Source organism: Ceratina calcarata, unplaced genomic scaffold (genome assembly GCF_001652005.2).
Source record: "Ceratina calcarata isolate Rehan_Ccalc_2016 unplaced genomic scaffold, ASM165200v1 scaffold552.2_split_1, whole genome shotgun sequence".
In the NCBI taxonomy this organism is placed as follows: domain Eukaryota; kingdom Metazoa; phylum Arthropoda; class Insecta; order Hymenoptera; family Apidae; genus Ceratina; species Ceratina calcarata.
Genome location: NW_017176705.1, coordinates 1 through 11,715, shown reverse-complemented (window position 1 = coordinate 11,715; position 11,715 = coordinate 1). Strand labels below are relative to the sequence as shown.

Below are 11,715 nucleotides of genomic sequence, written 5' to 3'. Positions count from 1 at the left end.
ATCGTAAAGCTTACAGTTCGTTATATTGTAAAGTTAAGTTTAGATTCTTCTGATTTTTATATAAATGATCAGTCTTCTCAGCTGCTTCCATGTCGTAAATATCTAAAACACATGAAACATTAAATCTGTTTTCTGTTTCATGGCTGAGAAAAATTGTCTAAAATATTATTGGCTTACTCGATCCGTATTCCGTAATGGCTAACTGGCATTTGATAGTTTGCGGGACCTTTCCATAATAAATGTTAATTTTCGGAAACAGCATGCTTAATTGATCCACGAAGTATTTTCTTAATTCTAACAGATTCTGTAGCAATTTCGGAACGTTGCAAATATATCTGAAATGTACGAATAATATTCTACGTTAGCGCATAAAATAAAAAGTGTACGCAATAAAAATAGTTAATGAAAACAGGAAGTTAAAGCACCTTATGTTAAGTATATGCATGCTCACACCTCAAACATATACATGAATATGTTACATGCATTTACATAATAGAATTCGAAGAGACTTACATTTCATTACACAGACCAACTGTTATGTAACATATAATTAAACGGAGAGCTCTTGAAATTTCAATGTTAGAAAATTAAAGTTTATCTAAAGATATAAACAAGTTGCTTTATGTATAGAAATAGAAGAGTTGCCTTACATACAGAAATAAACAAGTTGCTTTATGTACAGAAATATAAGAGCTGCTTTATATATAGGTGTGAAAGACTTGTTTTATATACAGAAAGAACTAAGATTTGCGGAAGCTTACCGGGACGGGCTCGTATGTCTAGTACAAGAAGTCGGAGGAGATGTACGAAGTATATTGCCAACTACTTTGTACTCCACGATGCGTTTTTCTACGTTGTTACCAACGTAACTATGATCACATGCATAATGTTAGACTTTATGATAACAATTTAGTACATATTAAAATATGAAATAAAATCATGCAAAAGCGACTATAGTTACATTAATCATTAACATAAAAATCGGCAGTCTACCTACTATTGTTACTTTTAAATTGAATCCAATGAAATGAGGAATTTTAATTAAAATATCAGAATTAAAATAGCATGCGATTACAAGCCAAAATCCATGCATGTTAGTTGAAATTTGGAAAATGTTACTTTTAGAATTGTGGAATGTTACTTACTTGGTAAACGCCGCGTAAATCACGTCTGCCGGCAGTATACACGGTAAACTAAGTAATGACAACAGCTTTACGCTTTTATGTTTGAACAACCAATTGATGAGTCCCTTATTCGCAGAGTCGATCGCATCTTGGAATATAGTCATCACCGTTTCAGGTAAATTCGACACTAATGCTTCCTATGACAAATGCATTGTCGATTTAAATCTTATCTTCAAGAAAACTAACCCAAACATATTACCAAAGGTATATATTTACCTCATCTGCATCGTTAGCATAAGTAGTAGTATAAAAATTATTGTAATAATTAAATATAATATTTATAGTAGAGTACGATGCAAATGGGTTAAAAAGAAATAATCCGAATTATTTTCACTTTTCGTTATGTCAATTGATTACAAACCTGTCTGTGCATTTTACACTCTAAGCACTCGGGGTCGTACTCCATGTTATCGTCTAGAGTCTCTGAGACTACAAATGTCGACTGTACTGCCAAGCATCGAGTACAATTAAGTAAATTGTTACGATGAAGGAATCTCAATGCATCGTCGAATCCTTGTTTGCACATATTTGAAAGCATCTGCGAACGAAATCGAACAAGTTCGCTCAACCTTTTAAGTTACTCTACTCTAATATAGTAGAACCTTTGTATGAACTAAACGAGGACTTGCATTGCAATGGGAGAAAACACGCGAGCGAAGCTGCGACGAGATGCTAGTGCTTACATAAATGTTCATATAACGAAAGTTCTACTGTAAACAATTTGAAATTTTACCTCTGGATTCGGTGGGAAAAGTATCCTCGCGAATCTATAAATATTTTGTCTCGAAAGTTCAATACTCGTGTTTGCGAAATTTACCTAAAAATGTACAATAATGAAAATATCAACATAATTTCTACAAGATTAATTGTGATTTTTAAGTGTAAACAAATTATGCAATTATTTTTGGATCTGTCGAACATATTAAAAATGGCTTACATGGAAGAGTTGAGAGGAAACGTCTCTAGGGCAAATGTCGCTTTCCCCGCAGAAGGGGCTAACAGTAATCGTATTTTCATCTAACGTGGGAAGATTGTCGCTGAATCCACCGTCCATGTATCTAACGCCATGAAACCTTGGTGGGAATAGGCCAGAGAAAATTGGAATAAAGGCACTGGCCAATAATGCCTGTAATATAATTACAAATTACAATGACTCCATTAATACTTGGACACATTTCAAAACGGAACAGAGTAGAAAATTAATACAGAAATATCTAAGGAGTACCTGTAGTAAATCTTCTCTGGAAGAAAACTGGGAAACGATTACATTCTTCCCATCGTATACTCTCGTCAGGGAAACGTGAAGTTTACCGCTTACACGAATATGAGCGTCATTAGGTAAAAACTGCAATAGCAATCATATATTATTAATGCTTATTTCCGTTGTATCCAGTAAAACCGTGAATCGATAAGAATATCATTAATAATTCACTGATTCTACTTAAAACGTGTCGTGATTTGTTCAAATGCAAGAATGCATTTGTTCAATGATCTCCATCAAATAAAAAAGAATAACTATACTTGTATTCAGCTTGTATTTATCAGATAGTACATATTACATATAATTGTATACCTTTTGCAAACTTTCTAACAGTACGTCCTGGCAGTTAAAGGATGGGCTGAATGGTCCAAGCGTTCCTTGCCGTGCCTCACGTGCGACGCGTAACACATTGCTCGTGATCTCCCCTATAAAGTGATACGTAGCCTCATTAAGATAATTATTAAAGAAAAAACGAGGGGTCATCAAATATCAGCTCACAATCAATTCTGCCACATCATCTATATATTACATATCATAAATCTAATTGAAAATGAATAGTTTAGGATACATCAAGACTATTTTTGTGCTAAGTGAAATTTTACCTAAATCCGGTATTAATAAGTTAAAATGAGTCTTGAGTCCAAACTTCTCTAATTAAAAAGATTGTATCATAGTAAAAACATCAATTATTCATATTCAACGCCGTTCTTAATGTATCAACTTACAATTAGTCTTTCTTGGAATAATCTGATTGTTAGTATTCTATACTACACTTGCCCTGAATGTTGGTTCGTGATGATGGAACCGAAACGATCTGTTGTTATTAATACAGTCAACAACGATCATTTACATAACATATGACGTTCACGTTCTCACAATGTTACTCTATTATACGCAATAAAAATTTGTTTAAGGTCGCGTCCAGATTAGCGTAACAAAACACATATCGCACATGGTATACGTCAACTCGACATCATCACGTGTACGCTTAGTAGACATCTGTGTTGCTCTGATGTAGACCGCAAATTTTATGCGAAATAAGACATTTATAGCATCAGTTTCAACATGCATTTTAAACAACAATTTCTTTTCATAAATATGTAATCTGCTTTTAATCTACTTTATTTGTCATATCTTATTGTGACATGAGTTTATTATCAAAGCTTATTATAACGTGAGTCATATGGTTAATTCCAATGCCACGTTTCTAAATCATTTTAAGCCTTCCAGCTTTTTGTCATTTTATTATCGATCGAAAGTCGGATTCATTAAAAATGCGATAGGTGCTTTTCATTCCTGTAAGTCTATGAATTTTCTTTGAAGCAATCGAACAAGTTGTTTAACTTTGCTTGACTGAATTCATCAAATTAACAACCAGTGAAAAAGAGTCACGTACGCTGTTACGCTATGGAGAATCAAGTCGTACGCATTGGACGTAATAAATTAAGAGGTCATTGCAACTGCTACATGAACTACACGGTGCTTCATGAACTGATACATATTTATGTATAATTTAGTTTTATGTATGCACTATACTATTATATATATATATACAATATGTACCACACATATATATATAGTTTCCGGTTTTAATACGTAATGCGCGAACTTATATGCACCGCAACGGTACTTCGTATTTATAAGTACTAGAGAAGTGCGAAAACCCGATGATTGGGACAGATCAGGAAGATATTGAGTCGAGACAAAACGGGTTCTCGGAAATTTAGGGATTCCCGCAAGTTTCGAGATTCTAAAGTATGTTTGGAAATCTAGAAAATATTCGGGAAGTAATAAATATTTGTAGATCATGTACACTGTCTAAATTATTTGTGTATCAAGTTCTGTTCTAAATGCATCGAAGTCAACAGAAGATTATATTTATTACTAGGTTCACCTGAATTTATCAAAGGAGCGGTTAAAGTACAAATAATATCAAAGATAGAGAATACGATATCGTTAATTCCGCTATTGTAATGAACTTTATAAGTATTCCAAAGAGAAATACGTATATCAGCATTTCTTACTGTCGAATGCTTTTGAATGGAGTTTCTAAATAACTTGAGATTCATATCTATTCCGAAGTCACACGATTCAAACAATATCTATCTGAAAGCAAACTTTCATGTGGTCTAGGATTAATGAGAAAGCTGAAGCTAAACAAAGGATTGTTTGAATTTGTTGCACAAAGGCAATGCCGACGCCTGCGATAAAAGATAAGCCTGTGCATACCTATGTGTGGAAAAATTGTACAAGATATCTCAAGATGTATGTATATACTCGGTCAAGTATTGATTATTTGAAAAATTGTATTTGTATTCGTTTTAAAAGATTCTACATTTTGTGTGTAGAATTACAGTTCTGTTACCATTATGTCTTAAGATTTATGTATACATGTAGTAGAGTCAAGTACTGATTATTGTTGTGAGTTACATTTAAAAATCGTATTTCTATTTGTTGTACGAGATTTGAATACAATTTTCATAAGCAGATAAAGTTTAGTTCTTTGAAAAATTGTTTTAGGAAGCAGTTTATCAAAATATGTCAAAGCAGCTCGGTTAGAGAGTTCCAGCTTTAATTTGAGCTGTGAACAAACTATACCGATTCATTACTTACGAAGTTATAAATGTATATATGTATATATTCTTATTTACCATTCCTACAATATGCATATGTATGTATCTAGGTAAAAAGTGGTATGTACATTACAAAGTGTAAAATTTCAGAAAACAGATTGAAATGAAAAGAGTTCAACGCTTCGATAATGATTCTTTACACATATGTCGAATCGTACTTGTTACGAAGAAAGCTCGTTAACAAAGGAATTCGATAGCGATAAGCTACTCGATTTGTACAACGCGTAGTACTTGAATCATTGCTTCGAACAATAAGAAAATTACACATACAGCTATACTATTTTTTTCTTATCTATCGAATACGAAGTTGCTGCCATAAATGTATCTATATCTTTAATCCGTTATTGACGAAAACAGTTAATAAATAGTACACAGCAATACGGAAGTAGAGATGAAATAGAGAGAGAAATACGTTCTTGCTCATTGTTAGCCAAACCTATTTGCATCGTGCGTCGTCGTAAACAAAAACAAATAGTCTATTTTATATAACAATTGTAACCAGAAGTGCAATAACTTCTATTATATAATATATGTAATAGTAATTGATATGATGCTTCTTAGTGTAGTGATTGATATAATAGTTCATTCAATGTTTTATACAGTAATTCATATAACAATTGTTGTAATGCTTGATACAGTAGCTGATTTAATGTTTAATATAAAAATAATTGATAATTATCAATTTTAATAAAATTTCTGTTGGATACTACACTTTGAGAATAATGACTAGAAAAATTCTACACATACATATTAATAGCTCACATGAGTCAAAGGTAAGAAAATTTCCTTGCACGATTTCTATATACATATAACACATCGTTGTGCAATACACAAAGTGAACAGTAAGATTGTCAACCTTGAATATCTAAACCATATCTATAAAATACATTTGTCTTTTTGCTCTTTACAGAAAAGAATATAACCAAGCACTTGTAGCTCGTGAAACGTATTTTTATTATTTGTTTGAAAATGTTAATTCTATAATGTATGACAGCAAGTTGAACAGGTAGAATGTTCGCTATTATGAAAGCATCGGGTTTCTGGTTGGCCATGGTATTATACCACATGTTGGAATAAAAAATACAAAACATAATGAGTCACAACTATTATATAAATATTTATAGCTCTGCAAATTTGCAAACACTAAAAGTCCTTCGCGGTTATATGAATTCGTTGGATCGTTTTTATAATCATGCTCCAAATATCAAAAGTACAACGTACGTGGTATCAGTTTGATAAATTAGACAATCATTTCTATAATCATTTAAACATTGAAATATACATTCAGCTATTATATTTCTTGTTGATTTTCTCCTACATCTATGAAAATTGTAGTACTATTAGATTCTCTTCTAACAGAGGAGACCTAGTTCCTGTAGTATATACATATACTCATTGAAGTGATTTATCAGTTACTTCCACATCTTGTTAAAAATCATTCAATGTTTCATTTGATTCATAATAGTCTAATGAGGAAAACCTGATTTCCAACTGAAAGATTGCGATTGAGAAAACAAAACTGAGAAACAATATTTTGCAAGTGTGGATCATCTAATTTGAATAACATCGGTAAACAAACAGTGATGATTTCGTTGCCAAAGAGGAAGATATATTCCTGTTTCATGTACCAAATGATAAGCTGTTATCGGGGCAAAAAGATGTTGAGTATTGCGTAGTAGCGACATATAATTATATCTATTGCAGTTGCTTGTATTGTGTTATACTATATTCATTACCAGTCTTATTTGAAAAGAAAAACAATCGATAAGTGTTCTTGTTCTAGTTCCAATTTGTTTCTTCTAAGCTTGACCCAATTACAATTTATTCAATTCCAGAAACTTTTATGAATAATTATAAATCCTACTACCATAACGTATTAACGTAACTGTGATTAGACTGGGTGAGATTGTACTTAGAATCGTATTATCTTGCTTTGTAATATATTTATTATAAAACATCTTAAACTAGTTAATAAATTCAATTTCATTATAGGATAGTTTAATTTTACTTAGACTGCGGATTTTCAAATAAAGTAATACTTTTACGATATAAGTTTACACCAGGGTTGCTGTTTTAATTTAATTGAACACTAATTGGTAACATTTGTTTTTTATTCGAATTATGACTAATTAAAAATAACAACTATTTAATTGACTTAATTGAAAGAAATTCAAGTTAACGATTATATTTTCATTCTTAATTAAAGAATACTCCAATAGTTGATGATAATATAAAGAAATTTAATCGTTAATTGTTAATGCGGCAATTAAGAAGTCTGCAAATCTGATTTAAGATTGTACGAACCCTTATTTTCGCAGTCTAGCAGTAATCGTTAGCAGGGCGAAGGAGTATTTAACAAACGTTCGCAAGGAGTTAACAATGCAAACATGTAGAACACGAATTGCGACAGAGTAAGTAATCAAGACAAAAGTAGTAATAACGAGATATTCGTAAGAGAAGACGAACAATTTGTTCAACACGTTGGATAGGAATGTGCGATATCGGTAGCTCGTAAATCGACTCGTTAAAAAAAACTAATTATTCGTTGTATATCGAGCAGATACGTAAACACAAAGGAGTTCACTCACCGAGGGGCATGTCGCAGAGGAGACAACACGCGGCGATAGCACCAGCCGATGCGCCGCTAATCTTATCCAACAGCAAGTGCGGCGCGTATTTCTTGAAGCACACGGCCACGCCGACATGGTAAATACCCAGGAAGCCGCAGCCAGCAAACGATAAATTCATCTCTTGGCCGTCGTCGTTTATCTGAACGAACGAAATCCCCGTGGGTCACCGTGATCATATGAACGTCACTCGTTAAACGGCCGCTTCGAACGACGTATTTACCGCCCGACGTCCAACACGGTACTATCGATAGCAATAGCAGTAGCACTTTGATGTGACGACGCTCTCTCGAAACTCGTCAGTTTAATCTCGAGCTCGAGCGATTGAAAAAAATACATGCTACAAACAACAGTTACGGAGAGATAATATAACGCGGTCCGATGACGTCCGGTTTGTAAATACTCAACGCTATCCCGATTGGCTGATCGCGATGGTCTGATAGCTCCGCCCTCTCAGCGTTCATAAACTCATTCATTGCATTATGATACGTATATGTACGCTTAAATTTAGGCAGTGTTAACATTCACCTGTGTTAAATATGTATAGCGCGAATAATTATACGAAATAATTGATTTCTCGTCAATTTCATTAAAATGGATTTCATGGAATTCATTCAATAAATGCATTTTTATGTTCAGAATCAACTGACAATCGATGACAATTCTTCTCAGACCAGTTTGTAAGATCGTGGTTTGGTTGTCTCGTCAGTCTTCGAATGAGTTCACATACTAGTATAAAGCAATAGCCTTCAGCGCTTTGAGTATTATAATCACTTAGTAAGTAAAATAAATGTTTTGCAGAATATGTAAACTCGCATGTTTCTTTCTGAAGATAGTCGTTATTAATTGATTCAAATGAGAATCGTGTAAGAATCGTTGTAACTGATGTATCTAGATTCTATACGAATTCGAGTTCGTTTAAAATTATTGGTCGACGATCTACAATCTGTGTAGGATTGGTTAGTTTCGTAAATGACAGTTGTTATGAGTTCCTTCGATTGTTTTAAGTGTTTTGTATAAAACTTGTGAATTATTGATTCGAATACATAAAAGTAGTAGCTTTCATTGATCTGAAAGTATATTCCTTAATTAAATACCTCGAAAATCCTAGAATCCTACCTTGAATAAACATTTATGTATGTACATATGCGCAACTACTTTTGTGAAATCACCGTCAAATCTATTTCCTTATTTAAACCGTTTGATGTTTTGCTAGAATTTCACATACGCAACTGGATTTGTGACAGAGTTAGAATCAATGTGCATAATTTTCTTCATACTTCCAATGTTTTTATATGAAAATAAAAATGTTGAATAACTTTATTAAAAATTGCGATATGTTTTTTACATATGTAAAAAGGGAACGTCGATTGGTCGATACCAATTTCCGTTGAAACAAAAAGGGAGATCTTCGAGGTTTTCGCGGAATTTTAATGTGCGTTCTTTGATACGCGCATGCACGCATAACCAATAAATGGCAATACGATTCAGAAGAAGTCGAAGAAGAAATTGAGCTGTAATGGGTGAAAAGGAACAAATGTCGCACGTGGCTCAAGGCAATTTGACTGAAACAATATTTCACGCCGTGTACATACCAGAAGAAAATGACATTTGCACAGAAAGTAATACTAAAGGTAAAAATCATATAAAATGTTACAGCCCATTACGATTGCATCACAAACTCAAGTGTACTGTAAACTATAATATGCTTTAGAAAATGTAAGAGTTTATCAAGATAAAGCTGAAGCCTTAAAGGTGATCAAGGAATTTAAAACTGGCCGCTTGAAATCGTTCAAAAACAGATCGGAGGCTGAAGTGTACGCAAAAACTGGATTTGAGAAAGGAAATAATGTTAACAATATCTCAGTAGTGACTGCAGTACCTGTCGTTGAAGAGAAATCAAGTAATTTTAAAGCTCCCAAATCTCAAGAACTTGTTTGCTTTAGAAAATTAGTAAAAGATGGAGATCTGTATGCTGTTAAAAGCACTGTATGGGCAAATCCAAGATATTTAATCGGCAGTGGAGATACACCCGCGATCTTGCAAGTAAATCGTCTTTCATCTCAATTTTCTAAAAAGAAGGAAATGTTATAATACACATTAATACAATATTTCATATATCACATATCAATTGTTGTATCATCATATTTCAGGAAGGATGCCGTTACAACGCGTTGCACATTGCAGTAAGAGCGGACAAACCAGATATGTGCGAGTTGATACTAAACACTGTCGGAGACACAGATTTTATAAAGTTATTATATGGCGACGAATGCAAAAGCTATGTAGATCGTGCTCAAATTATGCTAGATTTGTATTTGAATACCCCTGACAAAGGATTAAACGAAACTCCGCTACACTTTGCTGTTAAATTTGGTATGAAGAATGTGGTTCGAGTTCTCGTTTCCTATCCGTGTTGCATAAAAACATTGCCCAACAAATATAAACAACTACCAATAGATGTACGTGATACGATGTTCGAGAATATTTCCTATCAAATGGAATTCTAATTTTTCTTCGAAATTGTAGATTATTTGCAGCAGAACGAATCAAGAAGATGAGAAGCTAAAAAAGGAGATACGTATTCTATTAGAGGAACAGTATTATGTACCTGTGTTAAGATCTGAAGACAATTCATTGCAGCCTGTGATCGGGGAACCTTTTTCTCCTACTAGTCCCGTAGTACGCTAGAATGTTTCTTTTTTATTTATGTATTATCAATAGATGCAGTTTTATGTAAAATAGTATCGTACTATGTTTTATAGAATATATGTACGGATCCTATCAGTCCACGTTTAGAAGTACGTGCGTTTGCTGGACCAATGACGAAGTCACGAGCATTAGAATTTCGAAAAAAATGGAAAACACCTCCGCGCCTTCGTATGACTCCGATTAAGATGATTGTAGAAGATGAATCCAACGTTACAGACAGTCCTGTTAATCATTTAGCTTTAAGACTACAAGACGCGGAAAAAGGACTCGAACGAGTAGGAAGGTATAATTTACCATCGATTCAAACGTATCGTACAATGCAGTTAAATTAGTACATTGAACAAAGGTTTGAATTAAAGAGAAATAAAATTTAATATATGATTTTTAGAGACTTGGCAGAGGAGTACCAAGTGTCCTGGAAGGAGTATTGGCCTTTCTTGAATGATTTCGCTGACTTTCGTACTAGCGAGGGTTTGATAAAGCTCGACAGATATTTAGAACGTAAATTCCAGGATCATACGCTTTATTGCAAACAGGTACAAGTCAGAAGACAAATCTCATTTCTAACGTTTGCAAATGTACATTTTTCTATTATTCCTTTGTAGAATACCGATAAGGCTAATTCAGAAATGACAACGGTTAGAATAGATTATCTCTGCAGTCAACTCGAATCATGCTTGTTGGATAAACGAGAAAATAATATAGGTATGTATTTTTTTAATGTGAATGCTCGTAAACGATGTAATGTTCCTGGTTTTCTTCCTTAGATGACCTGGAATTTTTTACACCTCCGTCATCGCCGAAATTAGTAGTAGACAGCTCCGACGATGAGATGTATAATGCAGAAGAAGGTCCCAGAATATTTCTCGAAGGGTAAAGTATAATATTAGATACGTCTTCTCCTTATGTAAAATAATTACTTTTATATGTCAATAGTCGTTAAATACTTATTACTAGGCCAGTGCCAACGAAAGTAGATCACGCTGTTTACAACGCGGTATCAACATCAGTTAATTCCAATACGTATCCAAACATTTATCTCTGGCAACATGAGATGCAACTCGTTATAAATTGTGATTTACAAAGGTATCAATTTTTCCTTACAACGGATTGTATAATTATTAATTAACTCTAAGAGAATTTGTTACTTCCAGAGCAAACAGTATGAAAGCGATTCGAAGGAAACTGATTATGAACCTCTAACTATGCCAACCTGTTGCGGAGAAATGTATAAAACTGAAACTTTATAAAATTTTTTACGTTACGCACAATAATAGTTATTTGTTAAATAGTGTTAG

General features: G+C 33.4%; 2 protein-coding genes across 7 annotated transcripts in view; one reads left to right on the top strand and one right to left on the bottom strand.

Annotated features, from left to right (window-relative positions):
* The window catches only part of bmm (brummer), a 12,413-nt gene extending 4,371 nt beyond the window's left edge, over positions 1-8,042 (bottom strand). Inside the window, exons 1-10 of one of the 2 annotated variants that reach the window (XM_018031468.2) lie at positions 7,667-8,042; positions 2,758-2,870; positions 2,410-2,529; positions 2,122-2,310; positions 1,918-2,001; positions 1,546-1,722; positions 1,146-1,321; positions 762-869; positions 178-335; positions 15-102 (exon numbers count right to left, since the gene is read on the bottom strand). In XM_018031468.2, coding sequence (XP_017886957.1) covers positions 15-102; positions 178-335; positions 762-869; positions 1,146-1,321; positions 1,546-1,722; positions 1,918-2,001; positions 2,122-2,310; positions 2,410-2,529; positions 2,758-2,870; positions 7,667-7,826 — 1,373 coding nt within the window. In that variant the 5' untranslated portion in view covers positions 7,827-8,042. The remainder of the gene's footprint in view (positions 1-14; positions 103-177; positions 336-761; positions 870-1,145; positions 1,322-1,545; positions 1,723-1,917; positions 2,002-2,121; positions 2,311-2,409; positions 2,530-2,757; positions 2,871-7,666) is intronic. The other variant, XM_026816976.1, reaches the window with a different exon arrangement.
* Positions 8,043-8,404: 362 nt separating this feature from the next.
* Positions 8,405-11,709, top strand: Ankle2 (ankyrin repeat and LEM domain-containing protein 2). Of its 5 annotated transcripts, XM_026816977.1 has the most exons (12): positions 8,495-8,841; positions 8,922-8,965; positions 9,066-9,339; positions 9,420-9,751; positions 9,859-10,167; positions 10,235-10,387; positions 10,471-10,700; positions 10,806-10,953; positions 11,023-11,122; positions 11,185-11,290; positions 11,375-11,503; positions 11,572-11,709. In XM_026816977.1, the coding sequence occupies exons 3-12, from the start codon at positions 9,225-9,227 to the stop codon at positions 11,618-11,620; spliced, it is 1,671 nt and encodes a 556-aa protein (XP_026672778.1). In that variant the 5' UTR covers positions 8,495-8,841; positions 8,922-8,965; positions 9,066-9,224; the 3' UTR covers positions 11,621-11,709. The 5 variants fall into 5 exon arrangements, with proteins under 5 accessions (XP_017886955.1, XP_026672779.1, XP_026672778.1 ...); XM_018031466.2 differs by lacking the exons at positions 8,495-8,841; positions 8,922-8,965 and adding an exon at positions 8,405-8,482; XM_018031467.2 differs by lacking the exon at positions 8,922-8,965 and having other exon boundaries at positions 8,495-8,664.
* The last annotated feature ends 6 nt before the right edge of the window (positions 11,710-11,715 follow it).